Raw genomic sequence first — 25,883 nt, 5'->3', positions numbered from 1 at the left:
TACTTTTTTGATGGAGTGAATTCATTCTCGTGGGAGAGATACCAAGAGTCATGTAAATAATACGAGTTAGAAAGTAGAAAGTTCCATTTGACATTTACCAAATTGATAAATGTGAACTGGCAAATTTCTAAAGTCAATTTTTCTGGTCTACATTATGACTGTCTGAGTTGATTAAATATGCCAGCTCTCTGCTTTCCTTCATGTTCTAATACCTTTCATAAGCAAAACCCAGCTCATTAGGTTTATATCTGTTTATATACAAAGTGAAACGGAAAACTGAGGTAATTACCCAAATAAGTCAAGATTCATAAACTTTTTGTCCAATTAACTGGGTATAGCAGGTGAAAATAAGATTTTTTTTCCCTAAATGATTTGGATAATATTTAACTTTATATAATATTTAACTTTGTATAAGCCATCTCAGAGTACGCTTATGAGAGCTGATGTTTGTGCGTGTTTAATGCATAAAATACGTGAGCATTTCAGATGTCAATTCAAGTACTTTGTTGAACTGGGCATTCCTTAATAAAATTTCTTTGGACGAGACACGTTAAATGTAGTGTTGGGCAAGGTCAAACGTTAGAATTAGCCCTTTTTAGGACTATGTGCTCACATAATATTGAATAAACTGTACTCGGTAGTAGATTCCTGGGCTATGTTTTAGTTAAGTATTAAGTACAAACGAATAGCACTTAGCAAAATAGAAAGCACCCACAGAAGACCTGCAGAATTTTTAAAGGCACAGCCCGTGATACGTTCCTGGAATAGTTTGTTTCATGTGAATGACTAACGTAACCTGATGAGTATTTACAGGGGTCTTCCCTTCATTTCCTAAAGGGATACACACCTGATTTCTGGTTGTTGTAGTATGGACATTTTGGCTACTACTGTATTTTCAGATATATGAATAGATTGAAAACAATTTTGTAATGAATGTAAGAACGGTTCTTGTTTCTGAAGTGCCAGGTCTGCTAATTTTCCTGAATTCAAAAGCGAGAGCAGACTGTCCTGTTCTTTAAGACCTTATTATGTCAAAAAGTCAAGGAAGAGAGAATTAAATGGTCAGGGTGTACACAGGCCGCTTGCAGTTCGATCCCAGGGCCCTCCATAAAGTGGAACTGGAATATGGAAACTTGGCTTTGTGTTTTCATGGTCCTTTTACACGAACCGAATTGTGCAGCCCCATCTTGAGGAACCCCTTCCCCAGAAAATAGCGGGAGGCTCTGATTGCTCACGGGGGACCATTTGGGACCAGCAGACACCACTAGCCCTGGCACAACTGGTAAAATAGAGAGCCATCAGGAGGGAGGCATGCGTCTGACTTGATCTGTGCTCCCTTTTCCAGATGTGAACGAGTGTGAGCTGCTCAGTGGGGTGTGTGGTGAAGCCTTCTGTGAAAACGTGGAAGGGTCCTTCCTGTGTGTGTGTGCTGATGAAAACCAGGAGTACAGCCCCATGACTGGGCAGTGCCGCTCCCGGGACTCTGGAGGTAAGTCTCCGTGGCTCCTCTTGGGGGCTTATCCCTACTCAGGTTTGAGCCACACGCTCTGGAAGTGAGGTAAGGAATAACCAAATGTCCTGGAACACTGCTGTGTTTGGAAGTTCCTTGCTCTTTCCAAGCCTGCCTTATCAGTGAATTAGGATGTGGTCAGTGATGACTGTTTGAGCTAGATGGCCTCTGTCGTGCTTTCCAACCCAGAGACGCCATGGGTAGGGTAAAGGATCCAAAATGATGAGAACATTCACTGGGAACCGCTCACAACTGAGAGAGCCATCAGCTCAGGGTTTAACATGGCGTCTTCTCACTAGGTTGCATAATCTTGCTTTCTTGGCCCTCAGAGAGGCGTATCTTGACACTTCTCTAAATTAGAAGCAACATATAGGCCTCTTAGGATCTACAAAGACTTCCACTTGGAAGAGTTAAGGTGTTTTTTTCAGAAGTTGGCCCGGAGAGTGGCTGTGTTTGCATTCGTTTAAAATTTGATTTAGTCTGTGTCGTCATGGCACGAATTGAAATGGAGAGCTGATGGTTTTCCAGATAAATTAATCAACTTCCAGATCACTCTTTTAGTGTGTGCCATGTAGCTATAGTTTGGTTGTATTTTAAGGGAAGCAAAAGACCAAATGGTCATTCGAGAGCCAAATAAAATGAAACATTGGCCATTTGACTTTCTTGCTCAATCTCAGTGATTATATCCATGCTTCTAAGAGAACTCTCACTACTTCTCGATAGGGTACACTTGTTCTGTGTGAAATAACCATCTTTGCAAGTAATAGGGAATAAAATGTAAAAATATTTTCCCCTACACATATTCTTAGTTATTAAATGTAGAAAGGAGGGGTGCAGAATTACACAAAAAGACGGCAGTTCACAAACATTGTGAAGGGGACAGGATGAAGTGTTACTGGGGTCGCTCTTCATTCCAGTGACCACCCCTGTAACGCATGAACCAAAGAGAAAAGACTTTTCATCTCAGTTGTTCCTGTAGTAGCAAAAACAAACACTCACGGATGCCTGGGTGGCTCAGTCAGTTAAGCCGCTGCCTTTGGTTCAGGTCATGATCCCAGGGTCCTGGGATCAAGTCCTGCATCAGGCTCCTCTCGCTCTCTCTCTGACAAATAAATAAATAAATAAATCTTTAAAAAAACACCCAGTCAGTAACCTGGCTGGCCCATAGTAGGATTGGGTCAGTATCTTTTTTCTTCTTTGTCTTTGGTTCTATAGAATAACACCTCACCCACAGTATCATTTTGACTAAAGTCATTCACGTATTATTGTACAGTCATTGAATGATTCACATGAAGGTTGGGTAGTCAAGCTAAATGCGTGTGGTCCCGTGTTGAGTGACAGACCAGGCTCTTCAAATGATTACAGTCTGTGGTGGGAGGGAAGAAGAGATGATATTTAAAAAGATAATTATTGGAATTAATGGAAACTTTAGTCCTTTGTTTTCCAAACTTCTTGTAATACTTTAAATTGGAATGACTGTGGTGGGCTGCTGTTTTCCAGCTGTGTAAGCTTGGGCATATCATTCACCTTTTATGAGTTTTTATTTTCTTGCTTACAAAACAGAAAGGTGGTATTTACCTCACAGAATTTTATGAATTTTTTAAAAATCCTCTCTGTAAAAGCCATTTGTTAATGGCAGAGTTCAATAGGAAGTAAGCTCTAATCCAAACACTTAAGTGATACCTCTTTCTTATTTTTTTAGAATCTGTTCTGAAATAATAGACCTTTTAATGACTTTTTTCCAAAATAGATATTTTTTTGCTAGAATGTTTTAGCACCATCAAAGAATGGTTCAGGGGCTCCTGGGTGGCTCAGTGAATTAAAGCCTCTGCCTTTGGCTCGGGTCGTGATCTCGGGGTCCTGGGATCGGGCCATGCATTGGGCTCTCTGCTTGGCGGGGAGCCTGCTTCCCCCACCCCCCGCCTGTCTCTCTGCCTACTTGTGATCTCTCTCTCTGTCAAATAAATAAATAAAATCTTAAAAAAAAAAAAAAAAAAAGAATGGTTCATTCACTTCACATAGACTCGAAATGAGGTGCATGTCTGAGATCCTAAAGCTTGCTCATTTCTTTTCTTAGAGATGAATGGTGCTTTAATAGGATCGTGAGACCACCTGAACCATTTTGGGGGAACGGGAGTAATTCATTGTAAACTGCTTCTTAAAACTTTACAATGATTCATTTTGTAAGCCTTGTTCCTCATCTCCTATTTTTAAGTTTTTCTGTAACAAAGTTCCTAACACTTGCTTTGCTTTTTTCCTCCCTTAGTGTCATTGCCCTCTCAGTGACTCTTTCTGGAAAGTTCTCCCAGTCAGAGCTCACTATGTACTGTCCTGCATTTTTTTTAAAGAACTTCATTTTGAATACTCAGATTCATGAATCTTGTTTGCCAATGGTTACATAGTTTCTTTTCCTCTTAACTTTATATCTAATCTTTCCATTTATGGTTTCTTACATATTTTCCCCCATAGTTCTCTAACTTTTGCTAAATATTGTACATACCCAGTTGTTTTTATTGGTCCATGTCAGCATAATCTGACTATATAGTTCCTGGCAGCTCTGACTACTCTACCTCAATTTGCATAGTTCTTGGCAAACTTTACTGATGATACGCAGTCTTAAGATTGTCTGTGATGACATCTTCATCTGAGCAGTTCTCTGTCTGGGTACTGAGAGACCGGCCAGCTGTGAACCACAGATTTCCCTCCCTGACTTCTTCAGGGCCAGTAGTTGACCTGCTATTTAAAAAGGTGATTGAAGCTGGAAATCTTAAAAAAGATAATATAGTTTTTAAGTATTTAAATTTTAACTTAAAGCACACAAAGGAACATTCATTTGCTGATCTTAGAAGGAGGGCCAGAGTCTTTCTTCGAGTAGAAGTCCACTCTTAGAGTCCTGCATGGCTTGTCCTGCATAAACTGTATTACACAGGATTGACATCACCCACTTTAAAGGGAGTAAGAATTTAAAGTCCCTTGTGAAGTAAATGAGTGTAAAATCCCTCTAGATTTTCATAGTTTTTCTCATTTTTTTTTTTGTGGTTGTCTTATCCACACCTAATTTGATAACGTTGCTTTTACCAAGTCAGCATTAGTCTTTCCAAACCTTGATCTTGTTCTATAAACAACTCTTCTAAAGGCATATTTTATTGATCTATATACTGTTCAGTTATACAATTACAACAATTAATACGCTGGCACAGAATGTTTCAGAATAAACGCAGCCGAGACTCGGTCAGCACCATGCCCAACACGTGAGATCAGACGCGTGTGCTCCCACTGGAGAGCAGCCAGCTGGCTGAGGACACTGGCCAGGGTGCTTTTCAGAGGGCGAGGGAACATTGGTTCATGGAAGAGATTGGTTAAATGGAGGCCACTTCAAAGAATTAGTCTCCTCCAATCAAAGGAGCTGCTGTTAAATAAAACAAACCGTGGTGAAGGAAATTCAAGTGAAAGTTTTTAACAAGGACTCAGATTAATAGTATTCTCCATATGATAGACCAACAACGCAGACCTCGTCCTTCCTGAAACGTAATTCAGAAAGGAAAGGTGAAAAATTTGCAATATAGGCTGGAACGCTGTTCCTCGGCTGGAACAAAGTTTCCCCAGGACCCAGGGCATTCCAGCAGTGGGCAGTAGCGAGTCATCTGCGGTGGGATCAGACTGAGGACGGAACCGGGACTGAGGGGTGCGTGGCAGGAAGGCACACTTCACATCAGTGTGCAGATTTGTCCCATAACTAGAGACAGCAGACCACTGTCACGGGTCTGTGGGTGTTTCCCGAGAGGTATCCCTGGAACAGGTGGGAGACCCACGGCCTGAAGGGCACCCACTTCCCCCAGGACATCATGCCAGGTTGTACTTTTGAATTTTCCTATCATAGGATTTTTGTTTCTAAACTACATCTTGGCTCCCACCTAATTTTTTCTTTTTAGGTCTGGCGTAATGGTTTTTACTACCTGAGCCTTTGGCCACTAATTGACTAACTGTACGTTGTACAGTTAGTACAGTTAGTACAGCGTACGTTGCCTAAAAGCACCTGCAACAGAAATGACTAAAAAAAATCCATGCCACTCATCACGGGTAAGAGGGTATGCACGTGAAATACAGCCTGGTGCTTCTATTTCCTCAGTGCCTGTGATAATTGGTCAATAAAAACTTGGCGTCCGTGGGCACTCTAAAGGAAGCAGTAAATATGTAGTCTTGCCAGTTGGAGCCCTCAGGCCTTACCCACAAAAACGCGGCTCTCTGTCTTGATTGGTGCACAGAGGAGACTCGGGGGGTAGGAACTGGGTTTTATTTTTAACACAAAAGGTATAAGAAAAGAACACAAAAAGATGTATGTTCTCATTGAGGCAAGGATTCCTCACTCTAAGAAAAGGGAATAAGCAAGATCAGAAATTATAGAACATAAGTTGGAGGGGTAATTGGCATTATAAATTATAAATTATAAATTAATCGTTCTTGACACAGTTCATTTCAGGGTTTCCCTAAATATCATTTCTTGCTAATGGGTCGCCTCACAAGCTCAGGCCTAGACTTCTACAACAAGGAAGCGCCTTCGTGGTTTTCCAGCTCAGCTCCGATATTTATGTGTAAGGAAGCCCAGGCCCAGAGAGAAGTTCTAAATGTTCTCCTTAGGGCCTGCTGACGGATGCTGCGCAGAAACCCCGCTCCCAGGTCTCCTCCACATCACCACTCCGCTTCTCAAGGCTGAGGACCCCGTGACACCAGATTCTTCAAAAATTGGCTTCCTTTTCACTTCCTTTCTTTGCTTTGTTTTCTTTACTGAAATGAGGCGCATTCTCCTCAGAAATTTGGCAAATACGAAAATAGATCAAAAATAAAAATAAGGGGCACCCGGGTGGCTCCGTGGGTTAAGCCTCTGCCTTCGGCTCAGGTCATGATTTCAGGGTCCTGGGATCGAGTCCCGCATCGGGCTCTCTGCTCAGCGGGGAGCCTGCTTCCTCCCCCACCCTGCCCTGCCTGCCTCTCTGCCTACTTGTGATCTCTCTCCCTGTCAAATAAATAAAGTATATTTTTTTTTAAACAAAAATCCCCTGCAATGGCGACATCCAGGAATGCCCTTTGTCAACCGCACTTACCTCCAGATTCTTTGGGGGGACATCCACGTTCCACCTACCTCCACGGGACCGTCTCCCATTTGATCCAGGGCCCTCCCGCTCGTTCGTCTGCGTGAAACGCTTTTCCCTTGGGTCAGCAGTGAGCTCCTACATGCTAAAGCCATTAGTCTCCCTGCTGACTCCTCAAGAGAAAAATGGACAGTGGTTTCCCATCCCCACCCCCACCCCTTCTTTTCCCTTTGATTGATTTTAGGACATTTATCTTCCCTGTATCCTCCTTTCTCTTTCTCTGTTCTTTCTCTTTCTTGTTCCCAGACTCTTTTTCTGTTGCCCATTCCTTAAATAATAATGTCCTGGGGAGTTGCATGTTCAGGCCTCTTTTTACTCTCTGTGCTTCTCCGGGGATATTTAATCCTCGTCTCTGAGTCAACGATTACTTACGAGGTACTCACTGCCAAGGAAATACTTTCTGCCTCCTCCTTTGTCCTCAGGGCCGTGCTCTTATTTCCAGCTGCCTATTATTGGACCTTTCTCCCAGGGAGTCTTCTAAGTGTATCTGCCCGAAATTATCCAAAACCGAATTCTTTACCATTCCTTCCCTAAGCTGTGTTCACTCATTAATTGCCAAACGTCAGTACGAGAAATCCTGACATCATCATACCTTAATTTTTCTCACCATTCCTCCAGGCCATCATAACGTCCTGCCAATTCTCCTTCCACAGTGTCCTTCAAAGCTCTCCCTGCTCCTCACTCCTCTAGGCCAGTCCCTCAGCTTCTCTTACCCGGACCGTGGCAGTACCCTCCTGACTTCCCTCCAGCCTCTCCCATCAATTCCTGCTCCTTGCAGTTGCCTCAGTTGATGTTTGCAAAACATGAGTCTGGTTTTATTTTTTTTTTTTCTTCCAAGTTGTTACTTAAATTCTAGTTAACATACAGTGCGGCGCTGGTTTTAGGTACAGAATTTAGTGATCCATTGCGTGCAATCCCCAGTGCTCAGGGGCTCAGACAGAAAGCTTCAGCTGCTTCCTGCTCCCTACAGCATGAAGTTCAAATCCACTAGCGGGGCAACAGGACCCGATACTCCATCTTCCTCCTTTTCTGCATCCCCTGTAACCTTGTTCACTGCTTCGCATGCATGGTGCCTGACCTGTGGCACACACTCAGTGACTCTTGAATCAAATTGCCTGTTTGATTGGAGAGCGTATCCACTTTGTATCTCACATCTCATTCCCAGGTAGTTCTGTAGAATTAATATAATTATTCATTTTATCAGAGATACATTTTTATCAAAGATACAGTGGGGGCCACACTTGAATGAGGAATTATGCATTTATACTTATGCATTTATACTTATAAATTATGCATTTATACTTATGCATTTATACTATATATATACTTATATATAAATGTATATATAAGTATAAATTATGCTTCCCTGCTGTCAAGGGGCACGTGCAAATCATCCTCATGGTTCTGACAATTAAACCCACACAGCATTCTTGTTCTCTTCCTGGAGAGGTAGTTTCACTATAGGTTTTATGTATATACAATATTTTTTTAAAGACAGGAAACCACATATAATATCATTCAACTGTTATATTTGGCAGAGTAGGGTTTTTTTTTAATAATGTATTTACTTAACCTGTAAAATAAATTAACATTGAAAGAGTTTTTTCAAAAATAATTTCTGATTAGAAAAAAAGGCCTTGGGTAGGAAAAAAAGACAGCAAGAGCACAGTATTTAAAATGTAAACATTGTAAAATGCCATCAAGCTCCTGGGGTCTTCTTGTGTATTGGTAATGCCGCTATACCATAAAATAAGGTAAGTCTATAGGAAAAGTCAAATAAGGTAAGTATAAGGAAAACAGGCTCATTTGTTTGCGCGGAGGGGGAAGCTGGGTCCGTTTTCTTCCCACATTCAGGGAGACTAGAAAAATTTTTCAAACCGTGCTTTTACTTTTGGGAAGTTTTTTACTTGCTCTATCTAGTATCCAAAATAATATCCACGTTTTCAGTAAAGAGCTGTCCACGTTTGCACAAACCAGTACCAGCTGAACCAAGGGACAGACTCGGCCCTGGATGCCAGTCATTTCGTGTTCTCGAGGCTGCGGGAGAGACCCCCACCCCGTTGCGCTGGAAATCACGTGGGATCCTAGCATTTGCCATGAATAGGGCCTGAAGAGGAAGCGTTTGTGCATTTCCTTTTAAACATTTCCAGATAGTCCACCTGTCACGTCTGATGTGGCTCTACTCTCCCAGTCATATTCACAAGCCCTCACGACACCTGTGTGTCTGTGTTGTGACCAGGCTTTTTTTTTTTTTTAAGATTTTATTTATTTATTTATTTATTTGAGAGTGTGAGCATGAGTGGGGGGAGGGGTAGAGGGAGAAGCAGGGAACCAGAGGCTGGACTCCACCCCAGGACCCTGGGATCATGACCTGAGCAGAAGGCAGACGCTTAACGACTAAGCCACCCAGGTGCCCTGTGACCACAACAGTGCTTTTGCTGTTGTGACCTCTTCTCTTTTCTCTGTCTCCACATGCAACATCTGCTCACCTGCCTCAGCATGTCACACCCATTTTTCCTTCCTGTGGGGCTTCATCCTGCTTCCGGGAGGCTTCTCTGTCCCTGGGCTCTTGCCCTGACTTTCCCAGTTTCCAGTACTCTCTCCCTGAGTCATAAGCTTTCTCTTTTCCCCACTCTCCCCAGCCTGTTCCTATCTCAGGCTCACTTCTCCCATTCTCTTCTCGAAAAAGAAACGAAGACCAAGATCCTTCCTTCACCCTGGACAGTATTTATTTCCTGTCTTCTTAGAGGAGGCCCTGAGGCGACCTTCTTCCAGCAGACGGTGGTGGCGTCCTCTACCCTATACCTGAGTCAGGAAATCAAATTTCACTTGTTCCTATGCCCGTGCATCCCTGTCCCAGCCTCGGGCTCTCAGAGTCACCCTCCCTGAACTCCTTCTGCCGAGCCCACCTCCCCTCACCGTACTCCACCCACACAGACTTGAAGACGATTGTACTCTTCATTCCTCCTCACTCCTGTCACACCTTATTTCCTGTCCAGTTTTTCAGAATTTATTTTTTAAGATGTTGGCTCAAAGGTCAGCTCCTCCAGGCAGGCTTCCATGGTAGCCTTGCCCACCCTGGCCATGTGCAGTAGGGCTTAGGTCAGGGCCTGACCCGCCACCTGCCTGACTGCGTTAGGGATAGGAACTATGTGGAGGAATCTTCTCCCATATATTTTTTCTCTTGTGCTTGGCTTTCTCATCTCCATTTTGACTGTCACACCTTTGCCATTGAACTTATTAGCCCTTATTTCCAGTCTTCCTTTTTACTTGTGTCCCTTCCTGTCTGGCCCCTTCCTGTTGTCAGTGTTCGTTTTCTGAAACTCACCAGTGGCTCTCTCTCCTGAATCCCACTTAACACACACACACACACACACACACACATCTCATCTTGCAAGTCTTTAATCGAGACAACCAGGGGGAAAAGGAAAAATGATGAATTTCCAAGCTTTCTTTTATTCCTTCTTGGAATATTACACTAGGAATTGTTTTCTCGTAAAAACAGGAGTTGGTATAAAACAGTAGTGCCTGTAGAGATTTTAAAATTTAAAAAAAGACAAAGCTTCATGAATGATTGTGTTGAAAGTAATTTACTGAACAGTACCATCGTTAGAGTTTTATAAATTGATGTCTTTTTCAGGACTATGGCGGGTGTGTTTTCGAGGGGGGGGGGGACACTGTATCCGAGTATTTGTGATGTTACTCGTTGGTCATTGTCAAAATCCTGACTGTCCCAGAAGGGTATGAAGAGGATTATTAGCTCAGAAAGACCTTCAGAATACATTGCAAATGGAAATTGGAAATAAAAACCCATTTGTGTGTTTGTTTTTAAGATTTTATTTATTCGGGGCGCCTGGGTGGCTCAGTGGGTTAAGCCGCTGCCTTCGGCTCAGGTTATGATCTCAGGGTCCTGGGATCGAGTCCCGCATCGGGCTCTCTGCTCAGCGGGGGGCCTGCTTCCCTTCCTCCCCCCCCCCCCCCGCCTGCTTCTCTGCCTACTTGTGATCTCTCTTTCTGTCAAATAAATAAATAAATCTTAAAAAAAAAAGATTTTATTTATTCATTTGACAGAGAGAGACAGTGAGAGGGAACTCAAACAGGGGGAGTAGGAGAAGAAGCAGCAGGCTCCCAGCTGAGCAGGTAGCCAGATGGAGGGCTCAATCCTAGAACCCTCAAACCATGACCTGAGCTGAAGGCAGACGCTTAACAATGAAGCCACCCAGGCACCCCTAAAAGCCATTTAACAAGCCCATTTAAAATGCCCAGGTCCACTTTTATTAGGAAAATAGTCCAGCTTTCTTCAACCTAACAGCAAACCTAAGATGAGACCAGGGAAGGAAACAGTCCTATAAATAAACACCACATCCTCTTCTTCATGATGAACCAGAAGACATTTCTAGAAGGTGCTCTTCATAAGTGGCACTTGTGACTCGATTCACAACTTTCTCTTCAGAGCAAGGGAACATGATGGTCCTATATGACCTTGTAGCTGCACCCTACCCTTGCAGAGATTATCTGGTGACCCCTCCCTCTTTGTCTCAAAAAGGAGAAAGAAAGGAAAAAAGCAAAGCAAAACAAACCCATGCCAGTTCAGGTGCTAGGAAGCTGAGCCCCATAGAAGAGGTTTAGGGAAAGCAGTAGGCATGACACATTGGACCCAGCCTGGATTGTCTCTTCTGGAAGATGAGGTTGCTTGATAACCCATACAGTCTGCTTCACGGAGTTACTCTGGATCACAAGGAAGGGCTCCGTAAAAATTGCTTCAGTAAAAGATCCAAAAACTCACTTCTTGTCACCGTCCGTACCCTAGGATTGAACTATGCAAATTGCTGTTTACGCCCAGATGTTATGCCAACCTCTTAATAAAATTTAAAAATGACATCTGAAAATACTAGAAAGGAGACAGTTTATTTCATAGAAGTCTGTGGCTTGAAGTATGTGGCATAGCTAATCTTATTCATAAAAGCTTTAAGAAAAATAAAATTCATTCCTTTTAATGTCTGATGCTTTTGTGTCCGTTGATTAGATGTCTTAAAATTATTTTGCGATAGAACCATTCCTCCTGTGACAACAGTGACCTAAACCCATACAGAGATTCTCTAAAGAAATCACATTGCATTGTGTTCATGGCTCAGTGTTCCCCAGTGGAAAAATGCTCTAGGAAGTTAATTATTTAAAGGTTAGAAAGATAAAGAAATTGCCTTTTTTTCACAGAATGACCTTTGTGGACCAGTTTTTTGAAAAGAATTTGCATCTCTTTCCAAACACGGATGAGGGCCTAATCCCCAATTTCAGCTGTGTAAACACGGAATTTTCAGTCTGCTTGGAGAAAAAATAAAACCTGTTAACAACCAATGTAAAACCTGAATAGTATAGTAATGTTATTGGTCGTTTCCCTTATGCAATAACTTGGGAGTATCCTTCCAAAAAAAAAAGGAAAACAAAGATAATTTCTTTTCTTAGTTTCTGTGCTATGAGTAAAACAAACATGGTAGAACACAGACCATATTTATTAACACAGAAGCCTGTGGTGTCTCATTACCTGTGGATGTAGCAATCTTCATGATGTCCTCCTGTATAGTTTTCCATTTTGTAAGAAACACCATGACATACCTATGACTTTGAACACAAGAAGAAAACAGTTATTCAGCCCTCTTTTAGCACAGACTGTAAACTTGACCAATTGTGGTGCTGGTTTGAATAGTATTTCTAAATGCATCCATTCATAGCTAGCTACACGTTTAGGTCCTCTGGATAAAATGAGCAGAATTAGTAGTAGTAGGCTGTCAGTTTATTCACAAGTGTTGGGGAAGCATTTACAAAATTTTCTACAGAGCTCATGATGGATTTTTTTTTTTAAAGATTTGATTTATTTATTTATTTGACAGACAGAGATCACAAGTAGGCAGAGAGGCAGGCAGAGAGAGAGGGGGGGAAGCAGGCTCCCCAATGAGCAGAGAGCCCGATGCGGGACTCGATCCCAGGACCCTAAGATCACGACCTGAGCCGAAGGCAGAGGCTTTAACCCACTGAGCCACCCAGACGCCCCATGGATTTTAATATCTTGGAATGCCCTTACATTTCCTAGAGAATTCTGTGTGTACGAGCTTGGAGCCCCTCCCGAGGAGAATGAAGTGGTGGTCGTCTGCTCCATCCATGTGGGCAAAGCCCATTTCTGTCTTCTGCACGCCTGAAACCAAGAGGGGACGAGGGTTGTGGCAGGTTTTTATCTGATGTCACACACAAGGAAATGATTTAAAACTGCTTCATAAACTGCTGTAGAAATCAGCATTTCTGCTTTTTCCTGGACGCTTATTCCAGGTTGAAATTTGTCATCGGCTCTGAACGCTAACTGAGAGTCCAGACTGAATTATGTCAAAGACAGAATGATCTGAGAAGGAGCCGAAATCAATTGTGAACAGGGATCTTTTACATTCTTGTGGATGTTCTGTGTTTTGAGAGTAATATGTACGTCAGTTTTGTTTGTTGTTTTGCTTGTTTTCTTTGCCATAGGAGGAAAGAAAGGGGCAGTAGCTTTTGTGATAGAATTCTGTGAACTTCTATTTTAGGAAGACTTGCTATAGGGCATATTGATCTAGTTTTCACAGTCAACCTGAACCTGCCAAAATAAATACATAGGAAACTATTGTGAAAATACCTCACTAAACTTTCCTAGTAATACAATTTATCTACCAACTGCAAAACAAAGGTAGGTGTTGACATTAATGTCTTATCCTCACTGGCAAATGTTTTTCCCTTTGTCCCTGTAGTTTCTTTGTGTCTAAAAATCTGGAAACAACAGCCTTCTGATGAAAATATTTTGCTGGAATTAATCTAAATAATTGTGATGGCAGTAGTCAGCTCTTTATTTGATACAGCATAAAATAGAAACTATTAATAAGTTCTAACTAAATCATAGGCAGTAATTTGACCTCTACAGCCTATGGTAGGGAAGAGATTAGACTATTTTACAAGCCTAGTCTGAAACTATTGATTGTTTTTTATTTTTTTGAAGATTTTTATTTATTTATTTTGAGAGAGAGAGAGAGAGCATGAGAGGGGAGGTCAGAGGGAGAAGCAGACTCCCCATGGAGCTGGGAGCCCAATGTGGGATTCGATCCCAGGACTCTTGGACCATGACCTGAGCCGAAGGCAGTTGCCCAACCAACTGAGCCACCCAGGCACCCCTATTGATTGTTTTTTAAAAGCACACTCTTGTTCACAGACTACAAATCTGATGGGATTAAATCATTTGTGGTATTTTCTGAAAGTAGGTAGACTTTGTTCTCGTTGTTTCTTTTCTGTCCCATCACTTTGTCTTTTCTCACAGAGGATTAAACTGAGTCTGTTGGAAAATACATGAGCCCAACTAGAAGCCAGCTTGAAATTTTACCCTGAGGTTTAGCTGGTACTCATTATTTCCTTCAAAACTGTATTTTGTAGCTACTGAGGTAGACTTTCAGGAACAAAAGGTTATTTTATAGACTTGAGGTTACTGCAGTGTTTTTCTGGTTATCTTGTGCTGCCTTGTTCTATTCAGAAAAGACTGGGGCATGGTTGATTCAAATAACCACCTAAGAGTTAAATGTTTTGTGTGGCCTCACTTCTCTGGTCAAATGTTGGGGAAAATTTTCATTGATTTAAGTAGGTGTTACAGCTCATATAGCTCAATGTTTGGCAAGAAAGCATATATGGAAACTCTTGTCACGGCCAAATGTACAAGAATAAAGTAATTGGTTAACGTAAAAGGAAATGATTTTGACAGATTTACACTCTTGGGGTGTGTTAGAAATCCATCAAGATTCAGGATTCCAGGCATTTTTATCTTGCAGTGGAAGAATCCACCACCACTGAAAGCAAAAGGGCCACTTTGTGTAAGTGAAATGATGCTGACACACCTGCCTTTTTACTGTTGTGTCTTCTGCTCTGTTGTGATACAGACCTGATGGGTCCTGGAGGTCCTCTTCTCACGTTCTCCACTCTCTTTAGTCTTAGATGAAGATCAACCCAGGGAAGAAAAGAAAGAATGCTACTATAATCTCAACGATGCCAGCCTCTGTGATAACGTGCTGGCCCCCAACGTCACCAAACAAGAATGCTGCTGTACTTCTGGGGCCGGGTGGGGAGACAACTGTGAGATCTTCCCTTGCCCAGTGGTGGGGACTGGTAAGGACCTGCTGAGTGGTGTGTTCATCATTGGGTCTGGTGCTCTGCTGTCCAGGGCTTTGGCATTTTCTCATTTTGGTCTCTGCATTGAAGCCTTGTAACGATGGCATTGCCTGGGACCTGCCGTAGCAGAGCGGAGATGAGATCACCTTGCAGTACATTTCATTCAGGCCTGGAATCCTCCCCCATCGTCCTACCTCCAAATGAAATCTTAAACTTAACTTCAGTCCCGCCACAGAATACACTGTTACAGTGAGGTCCCATAGGGTATTTTGACAGAAAGGTGACTCAGTTTTATTACATTTTTACAAACCAGTCTTTTTTGCTAAAGCTGACACCGCATTATCTGTAACTAGAGCTTGCGTATTTAGACTAAGATCTTGCCTGGATGGAATCTTACTAAACCTTTAAAACACTAGAAACCACAGTCAGGTAGAAGGAAATCATCACATCAGCCAAAATGTAGGTAAATCAAAAGTGCATGAGTTCGGGGAGTTTTTTAAAGTTACTGGTAAACTTATAAAGCCATTAGATTTATTTGCCCCTACTCTGTAATTTCGGAGATTGTGCTGAATGTATTTGCCTGAATTAGATGACAAGCTTTGCCTTAAAGTTACTGAGTCTGAGAAAGAAAAACTGAGTTTTTCTTCCTCAAATTAATGGAGGATGTTCTTTTTTTTTTCTTTCTTCTTTTAACTCTTTGTTTGTTTGTTTGTTTGTTTGTTTGTTTTGGGTCTCTCCTGAACTCAGCTGAATTCACCGAAATGTGTCCTAGAGGGAAAGGTTTTGTCCCCAGTGGAGAATCCTCTTACGAGACGGGTGGTGAGAGCTATAAAGGTCAGAATCAAACAGAAGCGAATTTGCAACACATGTGCATATATATCATCATTCAAGTAAAATCACGGCTTGGGTTCAACAGAATTAGAGTTCTTCTAATCATGGAAACTTATTAGAAAGTCTTTAATTCTTCTGTTGGAGGGTCCCTACAGATTCCAGGCAGAGGTCTGTCTTGCGATTTAGAAAACATAGGACTGCTGGCCTTCGATGTCCTGTTAACCTGCTGAGTTTCCATCTCTTCCTATCTGAGATGGGAGTCATGTCTCCGAGGTTTATTGTGAGAATTAAATGAGATAACATACTCAAAATACTTAACACAAAATTCTGTACCTACGAGGTACCTTCTATAAGTTTATTCTTTTATCCCAGACATACGTTAGAAATAACATGATTTAAAACCGTGTAATTTTGACTGCCATTATGTTGGTCTGTGTGGTTATCAACAAAGTTAAGATTCTTGCCCTTTTTAGAACTTATCCCACTATGGCTAAGAGACTTTTACCAAAGGCTTCAGATTCCTCATAAGGAATAGAAAAGAAGAAAACTAAAGTAGATGTGTGTTCTATATTTAATGCTATTAGTCTATAATTCTAAAATAAATGCACAGCCTTTTTGGCAAAATTTAAAGCACATGTATGAATATTTCCTTGCTAACCACTCACTTTTGACATTTCCATGGTAGAGCTATTATTGACATCTCATATACAATGTGGGTTTTTCCCCCCTTTACGTTTTAAGATTGAAAACTGCTAAGTGGCTGGAATATAGACTAAACATTTTTATTGTCCTTCCGTTGTTGAGAATAGTGTCTTAAGGATAGTCAGTAGCTGGGTATGTGTTTTTAAAATCTATTTATGATTTAGTCCAATTAAATAACAAGACTTGGTTTGCAATATGTGTTTAACGGTTTTCAAGTTCCCAAATATCCTACTTTGTTTTTGCAGGGATATGGTTAAATCTCACTTAATATTGTGGAACAGAGCCCTGATTTTACCATAAAGTCACCCTCTCTCATATAAAAATAAGTTCCTCCTCACCCTGTCTTAGCAGTGCTGTAAATGGTTGGAATATTAGTTGCAGATCCAAACAGCCATGTATTATGGACTCGACTTTGCCATTTTCCAGCTGTGTGACTTTGAGTGATTCATCTTCAGAGCCTATGATTTCTTTTTAATGAGACGGCATTTGCTCTAAAATGCTAGAACTGATGATAATAATAATAATAGCAATGAAAGTAAGGGATAATAGTTTATGAGAGTCTGTGGATTCTTCTACATGGATTTTCTCATTCAATTGTTTGAGTCCTATCAGATGTTCCTGTTGTCTCCAACTTAGCACTGAGTAAACTGAGGCTTGCAGATGGCGAGCGCTATAAATTCTGTGGAGGAGTGGGCCTGCCACCCCCCTTAGCAACTTGTGCTTTTCTTAGCTGGTCATTATCACCAAGAAAGAAGCCTCATCGAGTCCCATCAAACTCTCCTTGGGAGTGTTCTTCATCTCAACTAGTTAATGGGTCAAAATATACATTTATAGAAGCCACTTTTCTTAAAAGGTATATCCTTACGAAAATATCATTGGTTGAGTTGTGAAATCCATAGATTATTTCATCAAATAGGAGGTAGCAACCCAGAGATGGTCTTTACAAGAAGACCTTCTGCACTAATGTTTTGGACATTGTTCCATAGGTATCACAGAGTCTGTCTCCACATCTGTGAGTTGGGTCTTTAAGAATTTTCTTAAAATTTTATTCTAAATTTCTGAAAACTTTTCTAAAAATTTTTCTAAAAACTAGTTCTTAAAACTATGATAAATTCTGAAAACCTTAAAAATCTTCTGTTGTTGTTTCTGAAGATTCTTTGGGCTATGAATATCATAATATCTAACTTGAAGCCCCATAACGGTTAGACTTTTCTTTTTAACTGAAAGACCTAAGCTAACTGTTCTCTTTCTCCATCCCCCCCCCATAGATGCGGATGAATGCATGCTCTTTGGGCAAGAAATCTGTAAAAATGGCTTCTGTCTGAACACTCAGCCTGGTTATGAATGCTACTGTAAGCAGGGGACATACTATGATCCCGTCAAACTACAGTGCTTCGGTAAGTGTGAAGAAGCCACATTGTGCTGTGAAAACACACAGATGGAAAAAGATAAGTAAACGCTGTGTATGTAGTAAAAACAGTTCCCTAGCATCTGAGTCACGTGTCGGAAAGATCTTCAAATGTTTTATGGATCTTTTTCTTGAGCGAGATTTAAGAAAATAAAAAACCTCCATACTCTTATTTGAGCAGATTTCAAGCAAAGAGTTAATATTCAATGTGGAATTATAATTCAGGTCACTGGTTTAACCAAAGTGTTCTTTTGGTCTGGGGAGCCTCCTGTTTCATCACTCAAACCATGCAAGTGAAAGTCATTTTTAAATACTGACCCAGACTTTAAGGCTTAAGCAGAAAACCATATACACTAGGCAGAAAAAACATAGCAAAAAGGAAATAATTTTAAAGCTATCATAAAGAGACATTTTATCTTGAATTTCGAAGCATATCCTGTTCCTAAATGTTTTCTTTCTTTCTTTAATGTCAGCAGCAGCAGGGCACCATTATTTTTCCAATCGATACAACTTAATATTTTTCTAGTCAGAGCTATTCTGTCTTGGATGATGATGTGTAGTTACTGAACGTGTGGCAGCCCCTAGGATCTGGACGAAAGTTCGCAGTGTGTGAAGTTTGGGACATGTATGACGTACAACTTATTGCTGATTGTCTTTAATAATTTTTTTCTCTTAAGATTTGGATGAATGTCAGGACCCCAGTAGTTGTATTGATGGCCAGTGCGTTAACACAGAAGGCTCTTATAACTGCTTCTGTACCCACCCAATGGTCCTGGATGCTTCAGAGAAAAGGTGTATACCCCCAACGGAGTCCCACGGTATGTTTGGATCTGAGATGCAAGTCTATGTCCCAGTAAATCTCACTGTTTATATCCCCGGGGAGATGATATGCTACTCGTAATTGGCATAATTTATCTATCCATTATCACTGCTAGGAGCAACCTTGGATGACGTCAGTTGAAAGGCAGGAAGTTTGGAATTGAGTACTCGAGTGTACTGGTGTCACTAGTCCAGGGCTTTGGTGGATGAATTGGGTGAGGAAGCATGAATCTGCAAAGTGTTATGTAGAAAGAATTGGTAGGATCTGACAGAAGCGTGGGTGTAAAAAAAAAAAAAGGGAAGATTGGAAAATCAGAAGTGCTTTAGGATTATAGAGTGTAGAAGGAAGACAGTGCAGTGCTTTCTATAATGATGGGAAGCGGCAGAGGGAGGGGTTTAATTGGAACATGATGGGCAGGTTGAATTTCAGCGGATGGAATGACACCCGGTGGGAGATGACAGAGGTTCGATCCATGGAAAGACCAGACTGGCTTCAGACTTGTACTTGGAAGTCACTCTCAGAAACAGAGATGGAAACTTTGAGACTCACTGGCTTCCACCACACTGTTTATGAAAGAGGAATAACAGTGCGATTGTCATGGAACCATGTTTTCCCTTTCAGAACAAATAGAAGAAACCGATGTCTACCAGGACCTGTGCTGGGAACATCTGAGCGAGGAGTATGTGTGTAGCCGGCCCCTCGTTGGCAAGCAGACGACTTACACGGAGTGCTGCTGCTTGTATGGCGAGGCCTGGGGTATGCAGTGCGCGCTCTGCCCCATGAAGGATTCAGGTGAGCCCTGCGGCAGCTCCCTCTGCTGGGGTTCCTCTCCCCTCCTTCGGAGCCTGGCCATCCTTTCCCTTCTCTATCTTCAGTTTCACTCCCGATTCCTTACTTTCATCGGAGGCGTGGTGAGGGGTGTGTGCTCCAGTCCAGACCCCGCCATGAATTTTTGAAACCCATTCTCTTTCACCGAAGAATGACACATGACCCAAAGAAACATCACGCAACTTAGCAGTTGGTGACATCCATCTTGGGAATTTGTATTTCCTGACACTTCCTTTTCTTCCTACAGTCTGTCTCATTTCTAACAGTGTTTCCTCTGAGCAAAAAAGTGTCAAAGACTGTCGACAGTCTTTGTAGGGCAAAGTCCCGGTTTTTATGTCAGCCTCTTGGTGAGAGGGACCAAAAAAGGGGGTAGAACAACAAAGGCAGAGAGAAGAAGTAAGTGAAAATGTATTTGGACCAAGGTCCTTTGATTTCCAGGGTTAGATCGGAGGATAAACCTTTGGCCAGATGGAAAATGCAACAGTTAGGCTCCGGGTTTATCCCCTCTCCTTGCGCTGGGGAAGGACCCGGCGGTTCTGACTCTGGGTGGTCTGGTGACTGCGGGCTTATGCGCCGACTGCCTGCTTCTCTCCTTACCCCTGCAGCCACTTCCTGCTCTTTAGAGGAAAGTCCGTGAGAGTGTTGGTGTATCATTTTGTCGTTGGCTATGAAATCCATTTGTTAAAGCTGGAAAGACAATGTGTGTGGGGGGATAAAGCGAAGGAGTGTGTCATGAAAGCATTCTCAGCATGGTCAAGAGGAGAAGCATTTCCCAAAAAGAGGAAATGCATTGGTTTTCAGTTCATTAGAATGCAACTTTCGAGCTATTTTGTAGCTTTTCAAATTGGCAGTAACCTAAAACCCGTGTAGCATCAAAAAGAAAATGATTTGAAATGCCATAAAAAGAAAGGACTTGCAAAGGATAAAGAGAGAAGACGTAAAGAAATCGATGGTGATAGTAGCCCAGGACTAGAAAGAGGATGGGTAGGGGCGCCTGGGTGGCTTAGTTGGCTAATTAAGCATCTGCCTTCCGCTCAGGTCATGATCTCAGGGTCCTGGGATCAGGCCCCGCATTGGGCTCCCTGCTCAGCAGAGAGCCTGCTTCTCCCTTTCCCTCGGCCTGCCTCTCTGACTACTTGTGCTCTCTCTCTCTCTCTCAAATAAATAAATAAAATCTTAAAAAAAAAAAAAAAAAAAGGTAAGAAAGAGAATGGGTTCTGGGGCCAGAAAGTCTCGGTTGGGGGGATCCAGAACGGCCCATTGAGAAAAACAACCTCACCCAGCGCAGCTCATTTGTGAAACAGCAGCGCCCGTGTCTCCCTTGGTGGGTTGTTGAGGGTGGGGAAGGTGCCAGCAGGGCAGGCACACAGGGAAGGCTGTAATTGTTAGCATCCCTGTGGCCTCCCCTCCCGGAGGCAGATGCCCACGGAGAGGAGAGTGACAGCTGTAAGAGGCTTGAGACATCTCACGGTGCTGATACCTCAGATCATTTTACTTAGCCAGTGGTTTTTGCTGTTTAATTTTTTTTCAAAAATAGCATATACCCCTCTTGAAGAAATCATCGAAGATGTTCCATCCCTCTCCACCTACTGCACCACAATGGAACTCTGCTCCTCCTTAACGATATTCATTCTTAACAGTTGTTTTTTTTTTTTTTATTATCAAAACCTTTTATCCTTCACATTAATTATTGTTATACAGCTGCATTTATATTCGTATCTTTTAAAGATTTATTTGAGAGAGAGAAAGCGAGCGAGCGAGCACAAACAGAGGGAGAGAAGCTTCGAGCAGACTCCCTACTGAGCAGGGCTTGAAGACGTGGGGTACAGCTCGCCACCCCATGAGACCATGACTCTGAGATCATGACCTGAGCCAAAACCACAAGTCAGACGCTTGACCGACTGAGCCACTCAGGCGCCTGTGTGTTTAAGAGCATTATTTAAAACTGAATTCCGTATCATCCATAACACACGCTTTGTTTTTCTGTTTTACTCTTCAGCATCCCTGAAATTGGGGGTATCGTATGAATGACAGCATCAAACAACAGCCACAAGCCTTTTTTTTTCCCCCACGTTTTAACGTCTGCTCTCTCACAATGCTTGTTACCCTCTGCGGTATCTGAGATCCACTGAAAGATGGTAGCTCTTACGCGGCTACACAGATTGTTGTATGGGTGTGCCAGGTTTTCTTTCAAGTCACCTCCCGCCCCGGACATTTGGGTCGTTTGTCCCTCTCACCCCTTGCCGCGATCTCGATTTTCCTCTTATAAATCCAGCTGCAGGGAACCTTCGTGTGTGCGTCTTATATATACCTGCGGGAGAAAATTCCTGCAAATGAAAATGCTGGGTCGGGAAGTATGTGCACTTTAAATTTACTGTATTACTCTGAACTTATTGTGCAAATTAGTGCTCACCTTGGCAGCATGTGAAATGACGCTTTCCTCACACCCTTCTTCCACTGGGTATTTGCAGGCTTGAGAACTGTTTTGGTGGTGTTGTTGTTGTTTTTAAATAAAGACATTATTTATTTACTTGACAGAGAGATCGTAAGTAGGCAGAGAGGCAGACAGAGAGAGAGGGGGGAAGCAGGCTCCCCACTGAGCAGAGAGCCCAATGCGGGGCTCAGTCCCAGGAACCTGAGATCATGACCCCAGCCAAAGGCAGAGGCTCAACCCACTGAGCCACCCAGGTGCCCCTTGAGAACCGTTTTTATCAGATGGGTGAGAAGAATATCTTACATGCGTCTCACTTATTTCTAGGGAATTAGATCATCTTTTTCATGTTTTTCCCGTCTTTCATGTTCAAATGATGGGCATTTCTTTGTCAGTGAACTGTTTATCACATCCTTTGCCCATTTTTTTTTTTTTTTGGTTGGACTTGGTGTCTTTTTCTTATTAATTTGGAAGAGCTTTGTGCATATTCCATTCACAAGCCCAACATTTGGGTTATGGTACGTATGCTTGTCTTTCTGCAAACTCCTTTAAGGAGATTCTGCACATATTTCCATTTTCTTCTGTCCCTGTTCTGCTCCTGTGATATTAACTAGTTACTACATATAAATCTGACAAGCTGTGCCTTTGAAAATCAAATTTAATTGACATAGCTTTTGGAAGAATAGTCAAGTATGTTGTTGTCAGGAATTAATCTTAGAATATTGTATCAGTTATTTTTAACTAAGGCTAAACACTTTTTTAAAATTTTTATTAACATATAATAATATATAACTTATATTATATATATAATATATATGTATATAACATATAATAATAATATATTGTTAGCCCCAGGGGTACAGGTCTGTGAATCACCAGGTTTACACTTCACAGCACTCACCATAGCACATACCCTCCCCAGTGTCCATAACCCCAACCACCCTCTCCCTACCCCCCCACCCCGGCAACCCTCAGTTTGTTTTCTGAGATTAAGAGTCTCTTATGGAAGACTAAACACATTTTAAATGTAAATTTGAACGAATATGTGTGAACAAATACATACTGTATAACATTTTTAGGAGGGTATGGGGTATCAGGAAAAGAATGGTACCCATTGGCAAATTTTAAAAATAATTAAGCATTGCTAATTATAATAGCATTATATAATTATAATAACTAGCCTTGCCACACTCTTAATTTATATATGTATAGTACAGTACTTAGGATAAATTCTCCAGAAAGAATCTCTAGCCTATAGTCCACCAAATCCTCAAAGTCAGTGGTTTTCAATCTTTTATTGTTTAAACACTGGTAATTTTTTGTCCACTGAATTACTTTAAGCTGAAGTATGTAAATTCATTAACCTCAAAGATGCTGGGGGAACTGGCTGGGAGAATAGCTACTTGGGCTCTTGAGGTATCTGTGAAGGACCCCAGGGTTCCAGAGAACACATACTGAAAACTGTTGTTCTAAACGGTTTAGTTGGAGGATAGGAGTAAGTTAAGCAGGGAGTTAAGCAAGTTAAGTTAAGTAAGTAAGTTAAGCAAGGAGTATTTCTGTTACATCCCTACGATTATGGTCTTAGGCCCCACTTAGGAGTTATTCATTCTGAATCCACAGAGAAGGTCCACAGCGAAATTAAAGAGGTTTCCCAGCGGTCCCCTGACCAGCCTGCACTGCCTGCGTTAGCCCCTGACGTTCCGGCTGCACCTACAGCAGACCATCTCCTGCTGGCCGTTGCTGCTGGAATAGAGTCACTGAGGGGAGCCAGGGCACAGCGGTCAGCACAGGCGCTGCCTTGGACTCCTGCTTGTGCAACTTATCTACAGAACCTTGTTACCTGGTCACTCTGTGCCTCTGTTTCCTAAAGTGAAAATAATTTCACCTGCCTTAGCACTGTTTTAAGAATTGAGTAAGTTAATACAGGAACACCTAGAGGAGTCTTTGACAAGCCGGAAGATAGTAGCAGCTGTTGCTGCTTACTGCTGAGTGACTCAGGTCAGATGCCTTTTTCAAATGTACCTGAAATCAGAGGGTCTTATAAAATATACAGTTACCTAAGAGCGTCTGGGCATGAATGAAGGACAGACAAATGCAGAAGTAATTGTCCTCATAGAAGACTTGCTTTTCGAGACAGCTGCTTCATAAATATCAGTGGGCTTGCCAATGACATGTACCTGGAAATCTTATCAAAAACCACATTATGGTTTTTGGGTGCAAAGAGGTGAGCAGGGCTCGGCATTTCTAGCACGTCCCAAGATGACGCAGATTCCGCTGGTCCTCAGACCAGCACGCAAGATGTTCGAAAGACATCTAAGAGCATCTGCCTTAATTTTGTTAAAAACCAACTTTAAAGCTGTTACCAATTTTCCAGCGAGGAAACAAAGAATGTGTGATTTTCAAACACATTTCCTCATCATTTCTGTCACTGAATCTTTTAAATATGTTGTTCATGGATATCCTGAGAGTCGAAAAGGACCACATCGTCTGTGTGTTAGTATAAGCACTGGATTCATCCCAGCCTCTCGGGCACTGAACCGTCCAGTTTCCCTAGGAGCTCAGCACTGCTTCGGGGAACAATTAGGTACTGATGGAAACAGTGCCGGGGAGCTTGAGGAATAAATCGCAGCTTGTCATCAGCCTCAAGCATTAAAGTGCGGTGTCAAGTAAAGCCTTGGCTCTGGAGCAGGCTTTCACACTTCTGGTCCAACAGGTCACGGGCACTAATTCTTGCTAAGGCAGCAGCTCCGTCTGAGAATACTGGTCGTTGGAGAGGGTAGGGAGGGGTTGGTTCAGTAGTGTTCTCTGAAGTTCGATGGTATCTTGAGGATTGGTACCACATGCCGGGGAAAGGCGTGGAGGGGGACACATTGTGTCCGGGCAACTTTACATGAGGAGAATTGCAGAGTCATATAATTCAGTATGTTCCTGGGGCCACTTAGGTTCCCGTCTTCATCCTCTGCTAGATGGAGGCCAGACACCGGGCATTAGCTGAGGTTCCGGATGACTGAGGGCGACCCTGCCGGTGGGACAGCACGTCGTCTGTGGACGGCATCGTGTGCCTTCAGCCTTCCCGTCCTAGTCTGGAGGCCTCTCTCCCCTCACTCCCACTCCTGCCTCTTCTTCTCCTTTCCCTCTCCATACCTTTGGGCGCTGCCTGCTTTTAAAATGTTTGAGGAGAAGGGGCCTGACCTGCTTTGGGAGGACCCACAAGTTTGACTTCTTTATCATGATGTCTCATTCCGGACTCTGGGAGAAAAAAACATTGTTGGGAAAACCAAGTCAGGGAAAACAAACTGTTTTACCCACATCATTAATAGGACCGGGAGAAACTACAGCTTCAGAGCCAGGGGATAAGGGTTAGCCAAATGAGAGCCGGTGTCAGAGTCATCAGCTCTGCGTCCGTCTAGCACACTGCTGCGAGTAATAACAATATATATTTTACAAATTAAGGGACTAAAGCAAGGCAGTAATTCTTGGTAAGTAAAACGTGGTGATGCCTTGCATTTATCTAAAATGAATTTTTAATATTTTTATTGCTGTTCATAAAAGCATAAACTTAAATTTTCTGGAAAATGTACCTATGAATTGCAAGATATATAGGATGCTGTTATCACATGGAAATAAAAACCCATTAACCCACATGTGAAAGAAAATTAGACACACTTGAATACTGGAATCTAAAATACCCAGGGCTGCAGTGCCTGAGTGGCTCAGTCATTAAGCATCTGACTCTTTTTTTTTTTTTTTTTTTTTTTTTAGCTCAGGTCATGATCTCAGGGCCCTGGGATCAAGAACCATGGGGGAGGGGAGGAGGCCCCCTCCATGCTCAGTGGGGAATTGAGAATTGAGAATTCTCTTCCTCAGGTCCTCCCCTGCTCAGGCTAAAGTGTTTGCATGTGCACATGCACATGCTCTCTCGCTCTCAAATAAATCTTAAAAATAATAATAGGGGCACCTGGGTGGTTCAGTGGGTTAAAGCCTCTGCTTTCAGCTCGGGTCATGGTCCCAGGGTCCTGGGATTGAGCCCCACA

At 42.3% G+C, this 25,883-nt stretch overlaps 1 protein-coding gene across 16 annotated transcripts in view; it reads left to right on the top strand.

Annotated features, from left to right (window-relative positions):
* The window catches only part of LTBP1 (latent transforming growth factor beta binding protein 1), a 401,809-nt gene that overhangs the window by 353,240 nt on the left and 22,686 nt on the right, over positions 1 to 25,883 (top strand). For all 16 annotated transcript variants that reach the window (XM_082745539.1, XM_082745535.1, XM_082745542.1 and 13 more), the window contains 6 exons: positions 1,346 to 1,489; positions 14,650 to 14,826; positions 15,577 to 15,663; positions 17,631 to 17,759; positions 18,448 to 18,588; positions 19,212 to 19,382. In XM_082745539.1, coding sequence (XP_082601665.1) covers positions 1,346 to 1,489; positions 14,650 to 14,826; positions 15,577 to 15,663; positions 17,631 to 17,759; positions 18,448 to 18,588; positions 19,212 to 19,382 — 849 coding nt within the window. The remainder of the gene's footprint in view (positions 1 to 1,345; positions 1,490 to 14,649; positions 14,827 to 15,576; positions 15,664 to 17,630; positions 17,760 to 18,447; positions 18,589 to 19,211; positions 19,383 to 25,883) is intronic.

This window comes from Mustela nivalis (assembly GCF_964662115.1).
Source record: "Mustela nivalis genome assembly, chromosome: 8".
NCBI lineage: Eukaryota > Metazoa > Chordata > Mammalia > Carnivora > Mustelidae > Mustela > Mustela nivalis.
The sequence above is the reverse complement of the archived record's forward strand: the minus strand, read 5'-3'. Positions and strand labels throughout refer to the sequence as shown.